Source organism: Culex quinquefasciatus, chromosome 1, assembly GCF_015732765.1.
Source record: "Culex quinquefasciatus strain JHB chromosome 1, VPISU_Cqui_1.0_pri_paternal, whole genome shotgun sequence".
Classification (NCBI taxonomy): Eukaryota; Metazoa; Arthropoda; class Insecta; order Diptera; family Culicidae; genus Culex; species Culex quinquefasciatus.
This window is the reverse complement of record NC_051861.1, coordinates 21,698,568-21,724,402: the sequence shown is the minus strand read 5'-3', so window position 1 is coordinate 21,724,402 and position 25,835 is coordinate 21,698,568. Positions and strand designations below refer to the sequence as shown.

The window sequence follows — 25,835 nt, the reverse complement described above, 5'->3', positions numbered from 1 at the left end:
GCGGGTCTTTGACCAGACAGCATGGGTAAGAAGTGGGGTTCTGTTTCGAGTGGAAGTGAAGTTCAAGTTTAAGGTTTTTTGGGTGGTGAAGATGTGGAAGATGTGCATTTGTGTGTTTGTTCTACAAAAGTTGGTTCGATGTAATTTTAAGTTGTGAATATGTGATTTTTAGAAAGGAATCAGCAACATGGAATCAAACCAAACTGAACTCTGATTTCCGGTTGCATATAAAAAGCCATAAAATAGTGAAAAGCCTGCACAAAAACATTTCAAAAATGTTGAACGTTCGTTAAATATAATAATGAAAATGTTGCAATAAAAGAATTATGTACTTTAAAACACCAAAAGTTTTATTATTTTCAAATTGGAAAATGTAGGTATAGAAAAATAGATTTACTAAAATTTTATAAATTTATTTAAAATGTTATTTAAACAGAATTTGTGAATATCTTAAAATTTCTAGGATTTTCAGTAAAAATATTTTAAAAGTAAATGTGCAATGTATTTGTTGCATTGCGTTAAAGTTTGTTTAAAGGAAATAACATTAGATATTTTTTCGAAATGATCATTTGCTAAATATTGAGCATTGTTGTGCCATTTTGTTAAAATATCCATCAATAATTTAATGATTTTTTTTAACGGGAATGAACTAAGTTTTATGAAACATCAATATCGTTCCTATTATGCGCTCTATTTATTAGAATTCTGAACTAACGCGTGAATTCTTAATCTGGGAACATATTGATTGCCAGTGCTAGCTAAAAATTCCTTGTTATCATAAATTTGTATCGAATTTAAAATGGATTTTTCCAAGTGAGACAAATAGGACGAGCGCTGAAAATACAAGTTTTTAAAAGAATTTTTTCCCAATTTCGAAAAAACACATGCTAAATGGAACTTTAAGTCAAATGTTCATATGTTTAGTCAATTCACCGTTCAATCAATCAATCAATCAAACAATATTGAAAAGTATTACTTTTTGATTCTGTTATTTTTGGTAGAGAAAAGTAGGCCGTGTGAGAAATGCTAAAAGTCATTTAATTGATGTGTCAGATTTTTGTTTGCATTTTTCTACAAATTTAAATATTTCAGTTCAATATTTAATACAAATCTGCACCAAAGGTGCTCCCCAGATTCGGCTTGCTCTTCACGCGTAACGGGATATACCAGATTTACGCCTCAGAAAGTTGATGCGCGCACGGTGCTGAAAAAAAGCAAGAATCATCGTAACTTTCTTCTGAATCCAGTTCCGAGGTGTCGTTTTGTGGTTTGACACATGTGCGAAAAGAGCCTGGAACTGACATATTAAATTTAATCTTGCAGCTTTGCAGGCAATGTGAAAAGGGGGCACGAACTGGATTCGCTGTTTGCTGGAGTGAAAATGAGGTTAAAATTAGCATGAGATAATCCAATCAATTTGACAAATGGAGCAGTTTTTGGTACACATTTTACTGATTGATTGTGTTGTGAAGGTTATTAAAATTTTACAAACTCACAAATTTTGTTACAACGTTTTACATCAACACTGTAATACAGTTAAACCTCGCATATGCAACTCATATGGGGGTTTCTTATGCGAAGCACGCATATGCGAGGTACAGGGCTTATGGGATTTTGGCTATATGGGAGACATGGCCTATATTTTTGTAAAAAATCATCTTAACTATACAAATTTATAGTGTTTTGGAATCGTTATGAAGTCAGCTATACAGCTAAACCAAATTTACAAGGTTTACGATGTTCTAGGTCATCCGAAACTTCCTCAAGTTAAGGCCTATGTGTTCACCACCGTACAAGTATGAGGTAGGCGATTGTGACTTTGGTTTTTGACCTCAGATCATATCCAGATAGCCTCAGGGAGGTTCAGGGACTAGTCTACCGATATGTGGTGATGTTCTAGGTCTTCTGTAGAGTCCCGGAAGTTACGGCCGGTGGGTCTACCGCCGTAACAAGATAGAGGTCAGTGGTTTTTGACTCCAGATCATATCCAGATAGCCTCAGGGAGGTTCAGGGACTAGTCTACCGATATGTGGTGATGTTTTAGGTCTTCTGTAGAGTCCCGGGAGTTACGGCTGGTGGATCTACCGCCGTAACAGGACAGAGGTCAGTGGTTTTTGACCTCAGATCATATCCGGATAGCCTCAGGGAGGTCCGGGGACTAGTCTACCGATATGTGGTGATGTTCTAGGTCTTGTGTAGAGTCCCGGGAGTTACAGCCGGTGGGTCTACCGCCGTAACAAAATAGAGGTCAGAGGTTTTTGACCTCAGATCATATCCGGATAGCCTCAGGGAGGTCCGGGAACTAGTCTACCGATATGTGGTGATGTTCTAGGTCCTCTGTAAAGTCCCGGGAGTTACGGCTGGTGAATCTACCGCTGTAACAAGATAGAGGTCGGAGGTTTTTGACCTCAGATCATGTCCAGATAGACTCAGGGAGGTTCAGAGGCTAGTTTATCGATGTGTGGTGATGTTCTGGGTCTTGTGTAGAGTCCCGGGAGTTACGGCCGATGGGTCTACCGCCGTAACAAGATAGAGGTCAGTGGTTTTGACCTCAGATCATATCCAGATAGTCTCAGGGAGGTTCAGGGACTAGTCTACCGATATGTGGTGATGTTCAAGGTCTTCTGTAGAGTCCCGGGAGTTACGGCCGGTGGGTCTACCGCCGTAACAAGATTGAGGTCAGTGGTTTTGATCTCAGATCATATCCAGATTACCTCAGGGAGGTTCAGGGACTAGTCTACCGATATGTGGTGATGTTCTAGGTCTTCTGTAGAGTCCCGGGAGTTACGGCTGGTGGATCTACCGCCGTAACAAAATAGAGGTCAGTGGTTTTTGACCTCAGATCATATCCGGATAGCCTCAGGGAGGTCCGGGAACTAGTCTACCGATATGTGGTGATGTTCTAGGTCTTCTGTAAAGTCCCGGGAGTTACGGCTGGTGGATCTACCGCCGTAACAAGATAGAGGTCGGAGGTTTTTGACCTCAGATCATATCCAGATAGACTCAGGGAGGTTCAGAGGCTAGTTTACCGATGTGTGGTGATGTTCTGGGTCTTGTGTAGAGTCCCGGGAGTTACGGCCGATGGGTCTACCGCCGTAACAAGATAGAGGTCGGAGGTTTTTGACCTCAGATCATGTCCAGATAGACTCAGGGAGGTTCAGAAGCTAGTTTACCGATATGTGGTGATGTTCTGGGTCTTTTATAAGATCCCGGGAGACCGCCGTAACAAGATAGAGGTCGGTGATTTTGACCTCGGATCATATCCGGATAGCCTAAGGGAGATCCGGGGACCCTACTCCCGGGACTCTACAGGTAGACTAGTTCCCGAACTTGTCTGAGGCTATCCGGATATGATCTGAGGTCAAAAACCTCCGACCTCACTTTTGATGGCGGTAGATCCATCGACCTTAACTCCCGGGACTCTACAGAATACCCAGAACATCACCACACATCGGTAGACTAGCCCCTGAACCTCCCTGAGACTATCTGGATATGATCTGAGGTCAAAAACTATCGACCTCTATCTTGTTACGGCGGTAGATCCATCGGCCTTAACTCCCGGGACTCTACAGAATACCCAGAACATCACCACACATCGGTAGACTAGACTCTGAACCTCCCTGAGACTATCTGGATATGATCTGGGGTCAAAAACCATCGACCGCTGTCTTGTTACGGCGGTAGACCCATCGATCGTAACTCCCGGGACTCTACAGAATAGCCAGAACATCACCACATTGGTAGACTAGTCCCCGGACCTCCCTGAGGCTATCCGGATATGATCTGGGGTCAAAAACCTCCGACCTCTATCTTGTTACGGCGGTAGATCCATCGGCCTTAACTACCGGGACTCTACAGAATACCCAGAACATCACCACACATCGGTAAACTAGCCCCTGAACCTCCCTGAGACTATCTGGATATGATCTGAGGTCAAAAACTATCGACCTCTATCTTGTTACGGCGGTAGACCCACCGGCCGTAACTCCCGTGCCTCTACAGAAGACCTAAAATATCACCACATATCGGTAGACTAGCCCCTGAACCTCCCTGAGGCTATCTGGATATGATCTGAGGTCAAAAATCACTGACCTCTATCTTGCTTCGGCGGTAGACCCATCGGTCGTAACTCCCGGGACTCTACAGAATACCCAGAACATCACCACATTGGTAGACTAGTCCCCGGACTTCCCTGAGGCTATCCGGATATGATCTGGGGTCAAAAACCTCCGACCTCTATCTTGTTACGGCAGTAGATCCATCGGCCTTAACTCCCGGGCTCTACAGAATACCCAGAACATCACCACACATCGGTAGACTAGCCCCTGAACCTCCCTGAGACTATCTGAATATGATCTGAGGTCAAAAACCACTGACCTCTATCTTGTTACGGCGGTAGACTCACCGGCCGTAACTCCCGGGACTCTACAGAAGACATAGAACATCACCACATATCGGTAGACTAGTCCCTGAACCTCCCTGAGGCTATCTGGATATGATCTGAGGTCAAAAACCACCGACCTCTGTCCTGTTACGGCGGTAGACCCACCAGCCGTAACTCCTGGGACTCTACAGAAGACCTAGAACATCACCACATATCGGTAGACTAGTACCTGAACCTCCCTGAGGCTATCTGGATATGATCTGGGGTCAAAAACCACTGACCTCTATCTTGTTACGGCGGTAGACCCACCGGCCGTAACTCCCGGGACTCTACAGAAGACCTAGAACATCACCACATATCGGTAGACTAGTCCCTGAACCTCCCTGAGGCTATCCGGATATGATCTGAGGTCAAAAACCAAAGTCACAATCGCCTACCTCATACTTGTACGGTGGTGAACACATAGGCCTTAACTTGAGGAAGTTTCGGATGATCTAGAACATCGTAAACTTTGTAAATTTGGTGTAGCTGTATAGCTGACTTCATAACGATTCCAAAACACTATAAATTTGTATAGTTAAGATGATTTTTTACAAAAATATAGGTCATGTCTCCTATATAGCCAAAATCCCATAAGCCCTGTACCTCGCATATGCAACTCTTGCGACAAAACCGAATCAGGTGGAATGATTCGTATATGCAAAGTTGCATATGCGAGGCGCTCTTATGCGAGGTTTGACTGTACTCACATGCTTGTAACTGCATCGACATCAAAGCGACGAACCCCTCAAAACATATACGTAACATTTGTGTCATCCGATATGCAATCATTTTCATGACTACCGGTACAATGATTTATTAGAGTTATGCTCACGTGCTGAATGATGCACGATTGATATGTGTTGATGCTATTTAGACGTTCAATCGGAATCAAAACAATTGACCGTAGCTTGAATTAACTACTGTAACTAACCTATACAAACATATTCTTTTGTTCTTTTTCGCAATTAAAATTCCCCTCAGGTACGCAGCCGTTTCTTTGTTTAGCGCTGGTGGTGGTCGCCGCACTGCTTCCGATTACGGCGGCCCAAGGTGGTGGTCAGCAGGCCAAAATCGTTTGCTACTTTAGCAACTGGGCCATCTATCGGCCCGATGTCGGTCGCTACACGATCGATGACATCCCGGGGGAGATGTGCACCCACATAATATACTCGTTCATTGGGGTTGACGATAGTAACTACAAGGTGCTGGTGATCGATCCGGAAGTGGATCTGGAACAGAACGGGTTCCGAAACTTTACCAATTTGAAGAGCAAATACAACCACGCCAAGTTCATGATCGCCGTTGGTGGGTGGGCCGAAGGTGGTAAAAAGTACTCCCAGATGGTAGCTGTTAAGGAACGACGTGACTCGTTCATCGAAAGTGTGGTTCAGTTCATGAAGGCGTACGACTTTGACGGGTTCGATCTGGACTGGGAGTACCCGGGAGCGGCAGATCGTGGCGGTAGCTTCAGCGACAAGGACAAGTTCTTCTACTTCGTGGAGGAGCTGCGTCGGGCGTTCGATCGCGAAGGTCTCGGCTGGGAGATCACCATGGCCGTTCCGGTTGCGAACTTCCGCCTGCAGGAAGGATACCACGTGCCTGAGCTGTGCGAGAATCTGGACGCGATCCACTGCATGACGTACGATCTGCGCGGAAACTGGGGAGGGTTCGCCGATGTGCACAGCCCGCTGTACAAGCGACCTCACGATCAGTACGCGTATGAGAAGCTTAATGTGGTATGTAGGAATAAGTTTGGTACAAATAAAAGATATTTTATCAATTTATCTGTATCTGCAGAACGATGGAGTCCAGCTATGGGTCAACTATGGTTGTCCGCCGAACAAGCTAGTCATTGGAGTTCCTTTCTACGGACGAACCTTCACACTGAGCGCCAGTACGAAGAACCCAACTCTTGGATCCTATATCAACAAGGAAGCTGGAGGTGGTGACCCCGGACCGTACACCAACGCCACAGGATTTTTGGCCTATTACGAGGTATAACCTTGAGTTCTTCCCCTCTAACAGTACCTAACTATAGCCCTTTGTAGATCTGTACCGAGGTTCAAGACGAGGAGAAGGGTTGGACCAAGAAGTGGGATGACGTTGGTCTCTGCCCGTACACCTACAAGGGCACCCAGTTCGTGGGCTACGAGGACGTCGAATCTCTACAGCACAAGATGAAGTGGATCAAGCAGAAGGGATACGCCGGCGCCATGACCTGGGCTGTCGATATGGACGACTTCCGAGGATTGTGCGGCCCTGAGAACGCCCTAATGAAGGTTCTGTACGATGACATGAAGGACTACGTCGTGCCGGAACCGACAGTCACCACCACACCCAGGGTAAGTTCTGTCAAGTTCTTCAATAACTCTACCATACTCAACACCCCTATCTCAACAGCCCGAATGGAACCGCCCACCGTCAACGCAAGCATCCGTCGGTGAGGTCCCGCTGGCAGCTGGCCCAACCAGCACCACAACGCGCCGTCCAAAACCAACGACCACGGCGGCACCCCCGAAACGTACCAAAACGACTCGCAGAACTACCACCACGACTACCACCACCGAGGCCGCTCCGGAAAGTGAGGAAGAACCCGAGCCAGCACCGGCACCAGCTCCCCAACCCCCGGTTGATTACGAGGACCAAGCGGACGTCGATTGTTCCGGTGGGCAGGACTACGTGGCGTCCGCCGATTGTACCAAGTACTACCGGTGCGTTCACGGCCAGCCGGTGGAGTTTACCTGCAAGCCCAACACGGCGTTCCACACGGTGCTGAACGTGTGCGACTGGACGGAGAATGCGGACCGGGCTCAGTGCAGAGACGACGCCAAAACGGTGAAGGATTTCTTTCTGACGAAGGAATTGGCGCCGGAAGGGGTCGAAGAGGAGAAGCCGAATGTCTTGGAGGAAGAGGTGGTCTGAAGGAAAGTGAATGGTTTGCACTGACTGAAATAATGTGAGATTAATTTGGAATAAATAAAGCCTTATTTAAATTGATTTATTTGTTATGCTTATTCAATTGAAATTTGTGTTATTCCCATTCTATAAATGTTTTCAGCTAAAAAAGCAGGCTCAATGGAGATTTTTATATCTTTCAATACACCAAGCGTCTCCATCATGATTGGTTGTATAGCGCAAATGAAAACTTTTTATGAAACAAGCCTTACTCGACAAACTTCGTCTTGTCTTTTTTTGTTTCTTGACGTATAGCTTGTTTACTTATTCAGCCTCCTGGGATCAAAATTTGATTTTATGTTATTTTTCCATAAAATTTTTCGATGCTCTGGAATCGGTTCCAGAGTGGCCAAAATGGCAATTTTTCAGCATATAAACCTTCCTTGGGCTTATACGAACCTAACGCAACAAAGATCACCTCGATCCGACGCTCCGTATTGAACTGATTCGCGTTCGAACAAACCCGTCGAATTTTTTTATATGACTACAAGCCTAACCCGACAAACTTCGTTCTGCCTTTTTTTCGTTTGTTGACGTTTTTTTGCTTATTCAGCCTCCTGTGATCAAAATTTGATTTTACGTAACATTCCCCATACAATTTGGCGATGCTCCGGAATCGGTTCCAGAGTGGCCAAAGTGTCATTTAGTTATCGTATAAACCTTCCTTGGACTTATACGAACCCAACGGAACAAGGAGCGCTCCGATCCGACGCTCCGTATTGAACTGATTCGCGTTCGAACAAAACCATCGAAATTTTTTATATATATAGATTTGTCCCTATTTTGGGCCTAGTACGTATTTTGGGTCTACCAAACTTAATTCAACGAAATTGAGCTGTTCACAAAATCTGGCAGGGATCTGCCACTTGAGAATGATACATGCAGTCATTATCTTCATTTTAGTGGGCAAGGATCATTCACTTTTTCCTCCTAAATTAGAAATAAAGCAAAAAATATATCACTCTTCACAATTTTCATGGCAAATCGCTAGGTGCCCATTAGGTCCAAAATATTCACCACTTTTGCTTACCGCTTGTTGACACTCAGCGTCACGGTTTTCATCGCTCAGCACATGAATGAGAGCCGTCCCCCGAATCTCCAACCACCGGCAATGTGTTTTTTTAATGGGTTGCACAATCTCATTGCAAAAACAATCACTAAACTGCCACCAAATCAATAAAATAACTGATTTAAGTTGCTTCGTCCATATCGGAGAGAAATGGATATATTTTCGGTACATTTGGCAATTCTACAAACTGTGCCAGTTTGTGTGCGCTTCTCGAATTTTACAGTCTTTCTTGCATATTACGAGCTTGTTGTTTAGCTACGCAACAATTGTTTAATTATGTTTAAAACTCGTAAAGAATGATATAAATCATGTTCAAGCTAATTATGCACGTAATGCAAGTGAAATCAATCATTCTAATGTTTATTTGTGGCTTAAAACATCACAATGATTTAGCATATTTGTCGACCGAATTTGTGCGGCTGTACTGTACGAGCTGGGGCTGAACCGTACATCAAAAAGGTTCACCACGTGCGTCGAGATTTCAACCAATCAGAAGATAGGCCGAAAATATGCACAAAGAAGGTCGTATGCTAGGAGCAATATCCCCAAAATAGGGGCAAAAAGTGTTTTAGTTTTTCGTGCTTTTACAGCGATATAAGATATTTTTATCAAAATGTTGATAATGTACAAGCTTAAGCATTAAAAATCCAACTTATTCATGTATAACAAACTAGGCTGCCAATAGCAGTCTTTGAAAATACATCAAATTAAAAGTGCGCTCTGCTTAGTAGGCCCAAAATAGGGACAAATACCCTATATACCGGGTCCGGTGGTTTAGTGGTTAGCGTGGTAGCCTCTAAACCCCAGTATGGCCTGGGTTCAATCCCAGACGGACCCGGTGGCATTTTTCGAGACGAGATTTGCCTGACCACGCCTTCTATCGGATGGGGAAGTAAAAACGTCGGTCCATTTGCGTAAAAGAGGTTTTGGGTGACTCACCACACATAACCTTCGGACGCCTAGAAATGAGCAGAAACTTGCAACAGAGACCACAAAAGACCCGGGGGTCGTTAAAGTGGATTACTTTGCTTTTTACCCTATATAGATAGATTATCTCAAGTTGATCCCATATTTTTCTGAAGATTTTACCGCACCCTCGTGTTAGCATTATCATCAAGTAATAGCATTTGAGGACGTCCCAGGTCTCACCACCGGATGACCTGACAACGTTTATACAAATGGATCATGTAGGGCGCAATGATCTCTACGTAACCCTACTATGTACATGATTTTAAGGAGATTTTAGACGCATAGTTAGTGGAATATTAGTTAGACCTTCTTGTTTATTCTTCCCTATAAATTGAGAATATGTGTAAACATTTGATTCAAAAAAGTAACGACATTAGTTTACTATAAACAGCTATTGCTATAAAGAGAAGCAACATGACTCCGAACGTCTTATAACTTTTCAGAACCAGTAATTCTCTCGGCTCTCTCGCTCTGAGTAATTCTAGCGTTCATAAGTACGATCGGCTTGATCGAGCATCGCAGTCGTCACGAAGCCGTCGAACCAACAACATGGAGTTGAGTGGAGGTAGGTATACGTCGGTCAAGTGCTTCGTGTGATCGCTGATAAGCCGGTCTTGCGTTCCAAATCAGGACACTGGGAAATCCCCTTTCGAGTTGGAATTTTAAACTGGAAAGGCTTTGTATTACAATTGACCTTAAACTTGTTTTCTTGTCACCGGCAGGTAGAGTTGCACTGTTTGCAGTCGGATTGTTGGCTGTAGTAAGTCCAGTGGTGACGATCGGAGAAGGTAGGGAAGGTTGATGGGAGGTTGGTAAGGTGCGATGTAACTGTTTTTATTACGTCGTTGCAGAGGTACCTCGCCGGTTGGTGTGTCACTACACCACCTGGTCTCAAGGTAGGGCTGGCGATGCGTCTTACCGGATTGAGGACGTCCCGGGGGATCTTTGCACGCATGTGGTGTACAACTTTATCGGAATCGATGAGGACACTTACGAGCTGCAGCCGTTGCAACGGGAGATCGACATCGTCCAGAACGGGTTCAGCCGGTTCGGGAATTTGAAGAAAAAGTTTCCCCACTTGAGGACGTCGATAGCCGTAGGGGGATGGGCTCATGGAGGAGCAAAGTTCAGCAGGATGGCAGCCCGTCGAGCTCGCCGGCAAAAGTTTATCCATAGTGTGGTAAATTTCTTGGAACAGTATGAAATTGACGGGTTGGAACTGGTGTGGCTTTATCCGGGTAACCCAGAACGAGGTGGTGACGTGAACGATAAGGACAACTTCATCTACCTGGTCGAGGAGTTGGCTCGTGCATTCCGGAAGGTCGCTAAGAACTGGGAAGTTACGATTCAAGTTCCAGCGGACAAATCCAGACTCCCTGTTGGATATGAAGTAGATGCACTGTGCGAGTATGTACGATCATTTAATAGAGTTTATCACAGTTATTAAGTTTGTTCAAAAATTCCAGTGCTGCAGACTACGTCAACATCATCGGGTATGATATGCGCGGTTGGTGGAACAACTTCGCGGACGTTCACAGCCCCATGGAGGACCGACCTCACGATACCGGCAGTTTCCGGGGAATCAACGTGCAGGACGGAGTTCAGCAGTGGCTCTCCAAGGGATGCCGTCCCAACAAAATTGTTCTCGGAGTTCCCATGCTGGGTCGGACTTACATCCTGGCCAACGCCCAACAGAATAGCATCGGTTCACCAACAACTGGTCCCGGGCCTGCCGGACGGTACACTCACGAGGCCGGCTATCTAAGTTACTTCGAGATATGTCTCAAGTTCAAAGCTCCTCGCTCAAACTGGCGTCAGCTGTGGGACGACGTAGGACTGTGTCCGTACGCGTACCAGGGCCGCGAGTGGATCGGTTACGAGAACGAGCAATCGCTGGAGAAGAAGGTTGAGTTTGTGAAGCAAAAGCAACTGGCTGGAGTTTATGCGTTTTCGCTGGATCTGGATGACTACAGAGGGGACTGCGGAGGAGAGACTTATCCATTGACCCGAGAACTGTACAAGTACATCAGTGAAACTAAGGAAGAGGATGACATCACATCGGCGTTCAATCGACCAATACTCGATCGGAAGTGAACAGCAATAAAGCGTTGGCAAAAGATTAGACTACACAGAGTTTTCATATATTCTATTTTTTTTTTTTTTATAATAAAATGTAGTTTTATTAGTTGTTAATAATACAAGTAGATGGATTAATCACGTGATCTTCCACTAATCGTCATAATATTTGTACGGATTGCGGTAGTTGTTTCGGCGTGATCTTCTCTTGGCATTGTTTTGTTTCACCGTTTTTGCTTCGTTTTCATTTTCTGTTTTGACGTCGTCGTCGTCCTCTGGAGAGATATCCTTGGGGTTTGGTTGGCACTGCATCTGATCTGTGTGGTGTTTTTCGATCGAGGTCGTTCGCTTGATTGTTGTTATTGCTGCTGTTTGAGGTGGTGTTTCTTCTGATTCTGTTGCTGTTTCTATTGGTGATGGTAGTGTTGGTGTTGGTGGTTGTGATGCTGGTGATGGTGTTGTTGTTTTTGTTGGTGTATTCGTTGCATTTTTTATTTCTGCACACTTCTTCCCGTGATGAAGTGGATTAGCACAATGGCGGCAAGTCTTCACCTGCTGGTTGTACATAACGTACCCCCAATCCTCCTCTATTTTAATAAAGGATGGAATTGGCTTCGTCAAAACCATCCGAACAATTCGAACTCCATTCGGGATCCCTGGGAAGTACTCCCGCCAGACCTCTCTCCGAATGGAGTTGACTTCCCCGTAGGCCTCGAGATGAGTGGCGATTAGTTCGTTCGGCATGTGCGGCGGCAAATCGTGGACGCGAACTTGGATGGAGTTGTCCTCCAGAAAAATAGGTATGCGGAAGGGCTGACCCCTGCATCCTACCTTGTGTTTGAGGTTGTGGTGGTCGACTAGGTCCGAAGCTTCCTCCGGCGATCCTAGCTCGATGATGACGTGGTTTCGGGTGTTGTTTAGTTGAACGTTTTTAAACGTTTAAGGTCCAGTTTGAGGTCGTTGGTGATGAACCTCGAAACGGATTCGATGTCCGGCCTCACCGGCATGACGTTAAAGTCAATCACGACGGCGTTCCGCCGATATTTCGGCATGGTGAACGATTTTTTAACACGGCCCCGACAGGGGAAAAAAAGAACAAAGAAAATTCGTAGTTGCTACTGCAGCGACCTCAAATTTAAATCATTAAATTTGTCCATTTTCGAACCTCATCACAGTTCTGACCATGCGCGCTTACGCAAGCATAAATAATTTTACCCGTCGACTCGCGTTGCGCGACAAATAATTAAGCTTATGTACAGGTGTGGATCATGAGTCATCCTCACCTGAAAAGCCCTTTATTAAATTTCGCCAATTGTTAGGCAATCAAAAATGGTTAAGCTTTCAATTATGAATGTGCGATGTTATTACACAGGGAAATTGAGGGTGTGGCTTAACCAAATTCATTGGCATGTTTGTTCAATGGAGAATTCGACCTTCTCATTATTGACCAACATTTTTGAGAATGTTTTAGGAACATAATTTTGATATTCCAATAACATAATTTAAAGTTTCACGACAATGGTTCGAACCCATGACTTACGATTTTGAGGTGTACTCACTACACCATACGGAAAGTCATGAAGAATTGCAGAGGTCTGCATAATTTAATTCATGAGGTTCATCGATGCTTCTCATCGAAACGGACCACTTTTAGTAGAACAAAATTTAGTAGAGTTTTCGGGGACTGACTATAAAAACCCCAAAATTCTTGAGGAGGGCAGTCAGTTCCAGTTAGTTCCAGTTAGTTCCAGTTCTTGTTCCAGCCCAGTTCCAGATCCTGAAGAAGCCCCAGACCAGCCAGACCCGCCAGCAGCCACCAGTAGCAGAGGCCCCAGTCCAGCCGGACTTAGCGGTGGAGGCCGCAGTCCGCCGGGACTTAGCCGCTGTGAAGAGTCCGCCGGGACTTAGCCGCCGTGAAGAGTCCGCCGGGACTTAGCCGCTGTGAAGAGTCCGCCGGAACTTAGCCGCCGTGAAGAGTCCACCCGGGACTTAGGAGTTCGGGTCTGGCATGGCTCGGTGAAGAGGTCTGGAGGACAAGTCTGGCTTCAACATAGAGAATTGGCTCGACGAAGGTCTTAATGAAATTATCAACGAAATAGTTGAGTGATGTGATCGTGCGCGTAAAAGTTGAGAGTGTTACCGCAAAAATGTAATGTTTAAAAATGTGTAATACACAAATAAGTGAAGTTTACTGATCTGTTTTGACTCTACAAGTAAATATCACAAAAATCCTGAAAGCCTAAACCGCTCGGGCCGTTCAGGTGGTGACTAGCGGAAAGCAACGCTGTGTGTGTTTGGACACGCCATTATGATTGGACAAAACCGAGAGTTGAAAATGTGACTATGTGTGAAAGTTAATGAACAAAATGATTTCGCGAAGTAACAAACAGTTTAAAATAGTGTAAAAAAAAAGTTAAATTGAAGAAAATGTTATGTGAGGAGTTCTAAGATGGAAGCAAATATGCAGCAGTACGAGATGGAACCAAAACGGGCTCGACCAATGGCAGAAGCATCGAAAATTTCAAAACCGGCCAACGATGGACAACACTAGGGATTCAACAATGACGAGATCATCTGGATCAACTGGAGACGAAATTCAGCCGCATCAAACACCCAAGAAGACGACCATGGAAATCTGGCAGTTTAGGGTGAGTAAACAAAAGTTATACCGAAATTTGATGTAAATAGTTAAAAACACGCTTAAAAGGGTGCACAGCAACCAAGGAAGTTGTTGTCTTCTTATGCCAAAATTGACAAACTTACGGACCCAATCCTGCACAAATCTGATTGTAAAAACAGGCAAATTTTGTTGTAAATCACTTAGTAGACAGTACTTTAGGGGATGAATAAAACATTGTATCGATAGTTCCCGTAGTTTCGAAAATACTAAAATATCTGTAACAAAAATCTTGGTGCAAAAGCTCTTGTTGATGTGCACCGTTAAAGATGGCGAATTTTGAGACGAAGGATTTAATCCAGATTATTCCAGAATTTGATGGGTCATTAGACTCACTGGACCAATTCTTAATGTTAACAGATTATTATGCTGATCAAATTCCTGAAGGCGAAGATCAGAGTAAATTTTTAAATATTGTTTTTATGAAACTAAAATTTAAAGCAGCAGCTCGTATTAAACGAATTTATGCAAACACTTGGGAAGAAACCAAGGCAAATTTAATTAGAGAGTTTGGTATCAAAACTACTTTTGGTAGTATAATTGAACAAATTGAAACTCTTAAACAAGGACGAGATGAATCATTTAAATCATATGCAGGAAGAGTTCTTGACATAAAATACGAAATCATAAAAATTGATCAAAGTTACAACGAAAATTCATTTACAGCTTATTGCTTAAAAAGCCACTTTATAGTTGGAATTATAAATAATGAAATCAAAGCAATTGCCACTAATAACCGTCATATGAAGTTGGAAAATTTGCTAGAATTTTTAGAAAATGAACGAATTGACAGAGAGTCTTTAAGAACTCTTGAACAAAGGTTACTTGCTAGTACTGAAAATTCAAACTTTAATTTTGACAGAAAATTCAGAAATTTCAGGTACAATAAAAATACAAATTTTTATCCAAGAAATAATTATCAAGCTAACAAATTTTATGAATGTTATAAAACGAATACTGCAAAGAGCACTTTAAAACGAACTTATACAAATAGTCGACGCAATAAAAATCAAATTCCAAATAATTTTAAACTGCAATTTAACGAATACATTCCACCACATGAAACATTAAAAATCAATTTCAATAATGATTCAATATTTTATGCAAATATTGCTACCTTGGCAAGGCCAACAAAATTTCACAAATTTATAATTGACTCCGCATCATGTAACAATTTTGTAAGATGGGATGTGGTTAGTAATATGCGTTTAACTAACATTGATTTCAACGATAGAATTTCTATTAGAGGGGTTCATGGAATAGCAGAAGATACAGTAGGATCTGTAAATATGATTTTATTGATAGGAAATTCAAAATACGAGGAAAAGTTTTACATTTTGAAGCATTTTGCTGATGTTGCAATTCTTGGAGCACATTTTCTAAAGAAATACACCTTATATATTAGTCAAAGTTTCGACAACATAGTTTTACGAACGCCTGACACAAATAATATGCAATATAATAATCATGAAATGACCAATATATTTAGAATCAGTGACATTGAAAATATAAACAAAGTAAATATGGCAGGTATTGAAGCAAATAGTTATGACAATTTTAATACAAATTATGATGAAAATAATGGAAATAATTATGATAATGACAATGGCTGCAATGGCAGAATCCAACCGTGCATTGAAGAGTATTATGACGATCAAATTGAAATTGATGATGATAACCAAGATTACCCAAAAGAGATGAATTTAGAAAATGATCGGGATTATGATGTGATTGAAAACATGAAGCATGAGAAACTTACAGGCAATGAAAGAATGAGAAAAATTTATGAATTGGTTAAAACAGACCACTTGAAAGGCGATATCAATCAAGAAATTAATAATATTTTGAATGATTTTAATGAAATATTTTATTTAGAGGGTGACGAGTTGACTTATACCAATTTAACCATGCACGATATAGAAACAACAACTGAAATTCCAATTAATAAAAGACAATATAGATTTCCTGAAGCTACCAAGAAACACGTAGAAGAACAAGTGGAAGAAATGCTAAAATTAGGGATAATACGCCCAAGTAAAAGTCCGTGGAATGCACCGGTATTATGCATCCCAAAGAAAGACTTAGACGCCGAAGGCAACAAACGCTACAGAATTGTAGTGGATTTTCGAGACCTAAATACAATTACTAAACCATTTGTGTATCCTATACCGCTTATTAGCGAAATTTTGGACAGTATTGGAGATGCTCGATATTTCTCAACTATTGACTTGAAATCAGGATTTTATCAAATCCCAATTAACCCAAAGGATGCAGCGAAAACCGCTTTTTCAACATTTCTAGGACATTATGAATTTTTAAGAATGCCAATGGGACTGAAAAATAGTCCATCAACATTTCAAAAATTTACATTCACACTTATTTATGAAATACAACCAGTTAATGCGTTTGTATACTTGGATGATATTATTGTATTCGGTAGAACTATTGAAGAACACAATGAAAATTTATATAAAGTTTTGAATGCATTACATGAACATAATTTAAAAGTTGAACCATCAAAATGTAAAATTTTACACAAAGAAGTCAGATATTTGGGTCATATTATTAATGAAGAAGGTATTCGACCAACTAGTGAAAATATTGATACAATCAAAAACATGAAAAGGCCGCAGACGACTAAAAATGTGAGATCATTTTTGGGAACTGTTAATTTTTATGGAAAATTTATTCCAAACATTGCAGATAAACGTAAGCCACTTAATGCATTATTAAAGAAAAATGTGAAATTTATTTGGACAGAAGAATGCGAAAATGCTTTTGAAGAATTAAAAACTATTTAATTTCAGAACCAGTTTTAGTTAGACCGAACTATAATGACAAATTTGTTTTGACAACTGATGCTAGCGATTATGCAATCGGAGCAGTTCTTACTAATGAGAAGTCAAATGATCACCCCATCGCTTACGCAAGTCGTGCGCTTATCGGGGCTGAAAGAAATTATTTTACTATTGAGAAAGAACTACTAGCTATTGTTTGGGCAGTAGACCACTTCAAACATTTTATTTATAACCAAGATTTTATCGTTTACACAGATCATAGACCATTGGTAGCTCTATGGCATTTGAAGGAAACTTCACCAACTTTAACAAAACTTCGTTTGAAAATCCAAGGCATTGGATGTGAAATTCGTTACAAGCAAGGAAAAGAAAATGTGGTTGCAGATTTTCTCTCACGTTTAAATAATGATGAAGATCATGCAGATGATAAACAAGCATCAAAATTAGTAGCAATTACAACTCGTCAACAAGCAAAACAAAATAGACAAAATATTTCAGATAATCAAAACTCAACAAATACTCCAAACAGACAGAATTCATCTAGAGACAATACTAATTGGAATAATAATATGAATGGACTTCAACAAATTGACATAAATTTAGATAATGACGATGATAGCAACGATAAAACATTTACCTACAAGGATTTCCAAGATACAGATATCGATTTTAACGTTTTGAAATTTTCTAAAAATATTATACCATTTGAACAAGCCGAAGCTACATTTATGATATTAAACAGTGTTACGGTACACAAAGAATTGAGTAAATACATTGACCTTCCACATGGTATTAAGGATTACACCAATGAAAATATATTTGTATTCCCGCAAAAGAAAATTTGGGGTTTAATTTTGAATGGAACATATCGTTCAGCAGTTAAGACTGAAGAATTTTTCGATGGTTTATTAAAATGCTTTGATGATTACCCTGATTTTGCTAAATATGCATCAGTTATACAAATTATTTCTCATAGAATATTTAAAACAGAGTTGGAACTAAACTTATTACGATTTTTTGCAATGAAACTTTCAAAGTCATTTACACTATATGCAACAGAAAATGAACGAATTTATGTAAAGCCAGAAGATAGAGATCAAGTGCTTAAAGATTTTCACGACGCACCGTTGGGTGGTCATGTCGGAGGTAAACGAATGATTAAAAGAATGAGTCCTCTATTTACATGGGAAAATATGCGAAGAGATGTTTTGAATTATGTAAAGCAATGTGATTCTTGTCAAAAGAATAAAATATGGCCAGCAAATAAGATGCCAATGAAAATTACGACAACATCGTATGAACCCTTTGATAAAATTTATATGGATGTGGTTATGTTACCAATTTCTAATAATGGAAACAATTGTGGACTTGTGATACAAGATGATTTAACAAGATTTTTGATTGTAGCTCCCATGGAAAACCAAGAAAGTACTACTATTGCTAGAACTTTTGTCGAAAACTTTGTTTGTAAATTTGGAGCTCCTAAAGAAGTTGTAACCGATCGAGGTACAAACTTTGTGAGCAAATTATTGCAACACACATGCAAAATATTACACATTAAAAAGATTGTTACAAGTGCATATCATCCTCAAGCTAATTTAGTTGAGAGATCAAATAGAGAATTAAAAATTTATTTACGAAATTTTATTGGCAAAGATCCACAATGTTGGGATGAATTAATACCATATTTTATGTTTGAATACAACACTACAGAAAATTCATCAACTGGATATTCTCCCTATGAACTTTTGTATGGAAGAAAAGCTACTATACCAAGCACAATTTATAAAATCAACGATTCAGATTTAAATTATGACGACTATATTTGTTCAATGAAAGATATATTCAAGGATGCTCATGAAACTGCTAGAAACAATTTAATATTGTCAAAAGAAAAAAGAAAGGAAATTTATGACAAAAAGACAAATGATTGGGTACCAATGTGGGGAGATAGAGTTTTGGTACAAATGGTACAGACAGGAATTGGTCAAAAGTTACAAAATAAGTGGCGAGGCCCTTATGATATCGTTAAATTTAACAGCGATCAAACAACCACTATTAAAAATGGAAACAAATTTGAAGATGTACATAATAATAGACTAAGAAAATATAATGATTAATATAACACTAAATGATAGTACACAATGTACCCGCATTAAAATACATTTAACATGATTTAAAATTAAATGCTCCAATACAAGAAAAATATTTTGAAATGACAATTACAGTACAATTAAAATAAAGTAAAAAAATAAGCGATTCATGCAATGAATGACATAGTATCATAAACGATTGATATCAAAAGACTACAATGAATGAAAATATTTATTTTTAACACACGGGATTATTTATGTATATTGAACAAAAAAAAAACAATAATAATAAAAAACTTATTGAATTGATATGATTGATAAATTAGAAAAAAAACGATTGTTATCAAAAGAACTAAATGAATCAAACAAATGTGTTACAAATACCGATTTTTTTTATATAGAAAAATAAACATGAAAAAAGAATATATGATTGATTTGATATGATAAATGAATTAATGTTGAGTTAAACAAAATATGAATGATTATTATCAAAAAAAAAAAATGCGCAAACAAGAATGGTATGAATTGGGGATGAAAGATAATTTTTATAAATGATTGAATTGATGGGGTTTAAACAAGAAACAAATTAAGAAAAATACCAGTACTGAGTTCATACATATTTTTTTGAAAAACACGTGAAGCGATTATGATCAAATATAAACATAATAATGAAGCAGTGATGAAACACGTTAAAACAATTAAGAAGCCGTTGCAATTTTGGGAATAAACTTAATTGAGCTAAATGGGTTAATAGGGTATTAGAAAAAACAATGACGCAATTTTTAACTACAAATAAAAACAAATCAAACGGACTGAACAATCATGAAATTACAACGACAAGCAAATGAAGATGGTGTGATTATTTAATGTTTCAAAACAACATGTATGCAAGTAAGAATGTGTGTGAGAATAATTGGACAAGGGAGGTGCACCCCAGAATGAATGTTGAATGAAAACATGTGTTTTATAATTTACTTAACAAAGTATTAAGAATTTATTTTCAGAATGTTATATGCTTATACGAAGGATTTACAGGAAACCATTGGAAAACAATCAAGAAGACAACAATATCAGCAAGGACGCTTGCAAAGACGAATATGGACTACAGCTCAAGAAAGGGTAAAATTTGTGAGTACATCGTGAGGAATCTAAAAAGATCGGAAAGGATGGTAAAAGTTCCGATCTAGGGATACATAAACTGATAAAGCAACGCCAAAGGGATAAAAAAATAGACAATTGTACTCTATGGGGAGAGTTTTATGTCGAATATAGCTTCAAAACAGTTGTAATCCATGGGGGGATTCAATATGTTAAAATCATTTCAAAACATTTGCAGTTTACGGGGATAGTCAAATGAAAATTAAAGGGAATGGATAAATAACGCTTCAAGGGAAAATCAAGGGATAAAATAATGCTTCAAGGGAAAAACACCTTTAAACTGATAAAATTCAGAGGGATAAAAAAAAAATCAGAACATTACCATTAGACTGAAAATTGAACCAACAAATTTTCTTGCAAATTCAACATTTTATTGCGAATTGCTCAAATTAACAAATAGACTGAATGAGTGTAACAGATTTGAAAACACTGAATGGCATACAGATTTCATAAAAAGTTGGAATAACAGAAAGGATATTTTAACATACGCAGTTTTGCAATGACAAGATGATAGGATGTATAGATCAATGAAAAACTTTATAGAGTAATTTTTTTATTCAAGTATAAAAATAACAGTCGATTAGAAATGATTTTTTTTAAGTATTAAAAATAATAGAACTGATTTCATATAAAAACATCAACAAGATTTATAAGATTGTAAGTAAATTTGAATTTCAATTTTGCACAGAAATGAACTGATAGATTCCTGAAAATTTTAAAATATTGTTCATACGAAGAAAACAAGTAAGACAATTTTGTGGGAGAAACAAAATTAGAAACTGAAGTAAAATATGGCAGAGATGAGAGACGAGACGACTTGAGATGATCGACGCGTTCGTATGCTGAGAAGTTCTACGCGTTCGTATGCAGAAGTTTGTGATGGCAAGATGGTGAGTGGCAAAGTCAAGCGAGATGTTGGACAGGTAACGGTGTTGATGTTGTTGCAAAAGGTCATATCAATGAGGATCAAGTCGGATTAAAACGCAAGTTTAGTAACGAGACATTCACGTAAAACAAATTACTAAATCGAAATGTGGAATTAAGCGAAGTAAAGATGATTGAAATGCGAAACATCAATTATGGAACAAAAATGCAAGTTGAGATCATACTGCACGTCTGAAACTATGGAAAAGGAGAATTTCATGATAAACAAATGATAACATCATCCGATGTCATTAATTAACAAAAGCCAAAGTTGCAAATTACACGAAAAGACAATTTTGGACAAACGACATGTCCTAAACATTTGGAAAAAGAATTACATCAATCGATGTCAATAATTTGAGATTGTCAAAGATGCAAAGCAACTGGAAAAGTCAATTTTGGACAAAAATACTGGATTTACGAACAATTCACAATACTCAGCAAGTGAGAAGTCAATGCACTCTCAAAACTAACCATAGTCAACTCACAGCTGGGTTATGAAACATAATTCATGATGAAAACGACAATTGCACTAATCGACGAAATTCAACACCTTAGCCTCGAAAACTGACCAATTGACCAAGTCACTGTGGAATGAATAGCCTCACGATTAAGACGATTTTTGATGGAAGACGACAACGATAACAACCAGCCAATCAACACAGTTCTACAACAGATTTAGCTTACAGTGCGAAAAATGCAATGATTTTTTTTAGGAGAGATAATGAAAATTAATTTCAAATGCAAGATTATTAAAATCAGTTTCAACGAAAATATTTTTACAAGAGAAGTTCAAAACAGTAATTCAAGTAATTTAACAGGACAGAAGATCAAAAGAGTAATGAAAATAATTTTACAGTAGAAAAATCAAAAGAACAATTATAATTATAAAGCAATTTACAAGGAAGCACAAGAAGAACAAATTGTAAACAGCGCGATCACTACACCCGACAATATTCTTTCCATAGATGATCATTTCTTTCAGACGATCATCTAGCTGATAAGTGTGGGGGAGATTAACCGAACCAATTTTTTTTAAATCATTTTCTTATAGCCAGCCATTTATATTTTTTTATGATTTTTTGCAAAGTATTTTTTTCACAAATCAAATTATTAATTTTGGGAATATTCTTCCAACCTACAAATAACTTTCGATAGATGTTCTTAATGCTTTTCAAGAATACAAACATCTAGCTGGTAAGTGTGGGGGAATGCAGCGACCTCAAATTTAAATCATTAAATTTGTCCATTTTCGAACCTCATCACAGTTCTGACCATGCGCGCTTACGCAAGCATAAATAATTTTACCCGTCGACTCGCGTTGCGCGACAAATAATTAAGCTTATGTACAGGTGTGGATCATGAGTCATCCTCACCTGAAAAGCCCTTTATTAAATTTCGCCAATTGTTAGGCAATCAAAAAATGGTTAAGCTTTCAATTATGAATGTGCGATGTTATTACACAGGGGAAATTGAGGGTGTGGCTTAACCAAATTCATTGGCATGTTTGTTCAATGGAGAATTCGACCTTCTCATTATTGACCAACATTTTTGAGAATGTTTTAGGAACATAATTTTGATATTCCAATAACATAATTTAAAGTTTCACGACAATGGTTCGAACCCATGACTTACGATTTTGAGGTGTACTCACTACACCATACGGAAAGTCATGAAGAATTGCAGAGGTCTGCATAATTTAATTCATGAGGTTCATCGATGCTTCTCATCGAAACGGACCACTTTTAGTAGAACAAAATTTAGTAGAGTTTTCGGGGACTGACTATAAAAACCCCAAAATTCTTGAGGAGGGCAGTCAGTTCCAGTTAGTTCCAGTTAGTTCCAGTTCTTGTTCCAGTCCAGTTCCAGATCCTGAAGAAGCCCCAGACCAGCCAGACCCGCCAGCAGCCACCAGTAGCAGAGGCCCCAGTCCAGCCGGACTTAGCGGTGGAGGCCGCAGTCCGCCGGGACTTAGCCGCTGTGAAGAGTCCGCCGAGACTTAGCCGCCGTGAAGAGTCCGCCGGGACTTAGCCGCTGTGAAGAGTCCGCCGGAACTTAGCCGCCGTGAAGAGTCCACCCGGGACTTAGGAGTTCGGGTCTGGCATGGCTCGGTGAAGAGGTCTGGAGGACAAGTCTGGCTTCAACATAGAGAATTGGCTCGACGAAGGTCTTAATGAAATTATCAACGAAATAGTTGAGTGATGTGATCGTGCGCGTAAAAGTTGAGAGTGTTACCGCAAAAATGTAATGTTTAAAAATGTGTAATACACAAATAAGTGAAGTTTACTGATCTGTTTTGACTCTACAAGTAAATATCACAAAAATCCTGAAAGCCTAAACCGCTCGGGCCGTTCACTACTGTTTACGTCCGACAGCAGCAAGAGCGAGCTGTCGTCTGTTCTATTATCACAACAAATAAAAGAGATTTGTTTGGCGAACTCTAACTTTTTGGTTGCACTTCAAGAAAAGTCATGTGAAAACATGGGGTTTAAGGTCCCCAGAATGGTATCCTTTTGAAAAATAATTTTCACGAAGAAACAAAAAATCGTCAGTTGTATCAAGAGGATCTCATCCACACTTATTCTCAAAACAAACTTGTGTTAAATGCTGCTAGGCTCGTGTCCACGTGGTTTATAGATGGACCTTGTTTTGGGAAAATCCCATGCCTTCACTTGATTCGCAATGATGCGCAAATTAGAATTGTACAGTGTAATATGACTCTTGGAGTCCTATTTTTCAATATTTTGGAAAACCCTAATTTGGTCTGAACAAAACTTAAATTATGCGCCACGTGAGGCACACATTTTCAATAGCATCTCTGTTGAAGAAATACTTCAATGAATTGCAAAACTTTCGATAATAATCATCGATGATCAATCTCAGAAATTCCCTAAAAGATACATTTCTACATTTGGATTAAAACAATAATTCCAGGCAATACGTGAAATCAGCTTGATGGATTGCTCATAGATTTATCACACACTTTCTGTGAGTTCCTTTATTTCTAGTTGGATTGAAATTGTTCACAGGGTCATTTACAAACCACGTGGACACATGAAGGGTCCACGCTTTATTTTCTTGTGTATGAACACTGTTCCACAAGCAAGAAGGAAGGGAGGGCTACTCCACGTAGTTTTTGAGTGAGCCTGAATAATATTGCCAAGCCAAGAGCAACACTTTAATACTCAGTCGGTAATCTGAGATAAAATGGCTAGACTTACCCCTATCCTCAATGACTCACTTTTAAAAGCAATGATTTCTTTCGCAGAAGAAAACGCGTAAAACCCGGTTTGTGTGCGAATCGGAAGTAGAGAAACCAAAACAAAAATAAGCTTGGCGTCTGTTGTAGAACCGGTTCCAAACGCAGTTAAGCGGAGTCGTAAAATGTTCCGCGAATGTTGGAATTTCTGAACAGACGTTTACTTGAACCATCGTGTTTGCATGAGGTGAATAACCAATTAGCAGAAAAACACCTCTTCGATCATCTGTTACAATTTTTACGAAGGATTTGGAATACCAAAATTATGCGTTTCGTAATAAAAGAACGTACCACTAAGCTCCATGGCATCACTAGGAGAATTACGCTAATCAGAATGCTCGCTAGTTCGAACTTATTCGAATTAAAAAGCACTTAAACATCTAAACTTGTTGTCAAATTGATGTTGACATTTCAACCCCATTGATCGACGATTTCCGATCACGACGTTTCAAGCATTTGACAGCTGTTAGTCATTCCAATTATCGAATTTGCATTCGCTGATTCGAATTCGGACTTGCTCATCTAAATTAATCAATCAAAAGTTAATGTTGATTTGTATTTGTTTTTAAAACATGTCTAACTAGGGAACTCCCCAACAATGTTTCGAGCAGAATGTTTCATGACTTGTGGATCTTACAATCGCCAGTTATTTTTTTTTTTTTATTCTCACTGTAAAAATTGTGCTTGCTTGCTAACTTTCTGTTAAGCTATTTATAAGTGTAATCGAACATCAAAGCACAGCACAGACTGTGATCAAAGTGTGAAATGAATCAACATCCAGTTGTAAATGCATGTTTTTCTCAATATCCTTGAACATAAAATTTCGTTTATGAATTGTTCCTGAGAATCTCTTGCATCGAATTTCAACAAAAAGCCTGAAGCCTTTTTTTATCAACATAATTTTTTGATGATATCGATTATTTACCATAACCCAATGCAACTATTTATGCGCTCATGTAAACAAATATGAAAATGAAGATGGGCTTTGATCTTGTTCTAAAAAGAGGCTTGTCTGAAAGTTAATGCAAATACATGCACATTTTTATATCTTTCCATACTGTAGTAGATCCCAAGTAAACCTGTCAAATCAAAGATGTGCCACCTAGTTGTTAGAGGCTTTTCTTACATTTTTATTTTAAAAAATCAGTAGAACGTTCAAATATTTAAACAAAATATTAAATATAGTTTTAGATTAATAGTGATGCTAGATCATTCTGTTAGCCGTTACAATTTTCATCTTAAAATTGTTTTTTTTTACCAAAGTCATGAGTTTTATACAACTAATATGATGATACAATTTAAACCAAATAATCAAAATTAATTTCTAAACAATTTTGAACGTTTTATAAGTAAGAAAGACAACAGTCTGTTCCCGACTGTAAATTCAGTTGAGACCGGCCACCGGTCGGCATTACCGTTGATTGCGTCTTC

The 25,835-nt window shown here is 39.4% G+C and overlaps 2 protein-coding genes across 2 annotated transcripts; both read left to right on the top strand.

Annotated features, from left to right (window-relative positions):
- On the top strand, positions 1-7,403 carry LOC6046141 (endochitinase). The gene is made up of 5 exons (XM_038249395.1): positions 1-25; positions 5,408-6,162; positions 6,224-6,421; positions 6,475-6,768; positions 6,827-7,403. Exons 1-5 carry the CDS (start codon positions 22-24, stop codon positions 7,346-7,348), a joined length of 1,773 nt encoding a protein of 590 aa, XP_038105323.1. The 5' UTR covers positions 1-21; the 3' UTR covers positions 7,349-7,403.
- A 2,545-nt stretch (positions 7,404-9,948) lies between these two features.
- LOC6046146 (endochitinase) lies at positions 9,949-11,539 on the top strand. Its single transcript, XM_001863350.2, has 4 exons — positions 9,949-9,984; positions 10,142-10,207; positions 10,271-10,826; positions 10,886-11,539. The coding sequence occupies exons 1-4, from the start codon at positions 9,969-9,971 to the stop codon at positions 11,511-11,513; spliced, it is 1,266 nt and encodes a 421-aa protein (XP_001863385.2). The 5' UTR covers positions 9,949-9,968; the 3' UTR covers positions 11,514-11,539.
- The last annotated feature ends 14,296 nt before the right edge of the window (positions 11,540-25,835 follow it).

Excerpts from the sequence above, each read along its gene's own strand:
- LOC6046141 (XM_038249395.1), top strand. Across the intron at positions 6,163-6,223 it reads CGTATGAGAAGCTTAATGTG|AACGATGGAGTCCAGCTATG; the intron begins GTATGTAGGAAT and ends CTGTATCTGCAG. Across the intron at positions 6,769-6,826 it reads CAGTCACCACCACACCCAGG|CCCGAATGGAACCGCCCACC; the intron begins GTAAGTTCTGTC and ends CTATCTCAACAG.
- LOC6046146 (XM_001863350.2), top strand. Across the intron at positions 10,208-10,270 it reads AGTGGTGACGATCGGAGAAG|AGGTACCTCGCCGGTTGGTG; the intron begins GTAGGGAAGGTT and ends ACGTCGTTGCAG. Across the intron at positions 10,827-10,885 it reads GAAGTAGATGCACTGTGCGA|TGCTGCAGACTACGTCAACA; the intron begins GTATGTACGATC and ends CAAAAATTCCAG.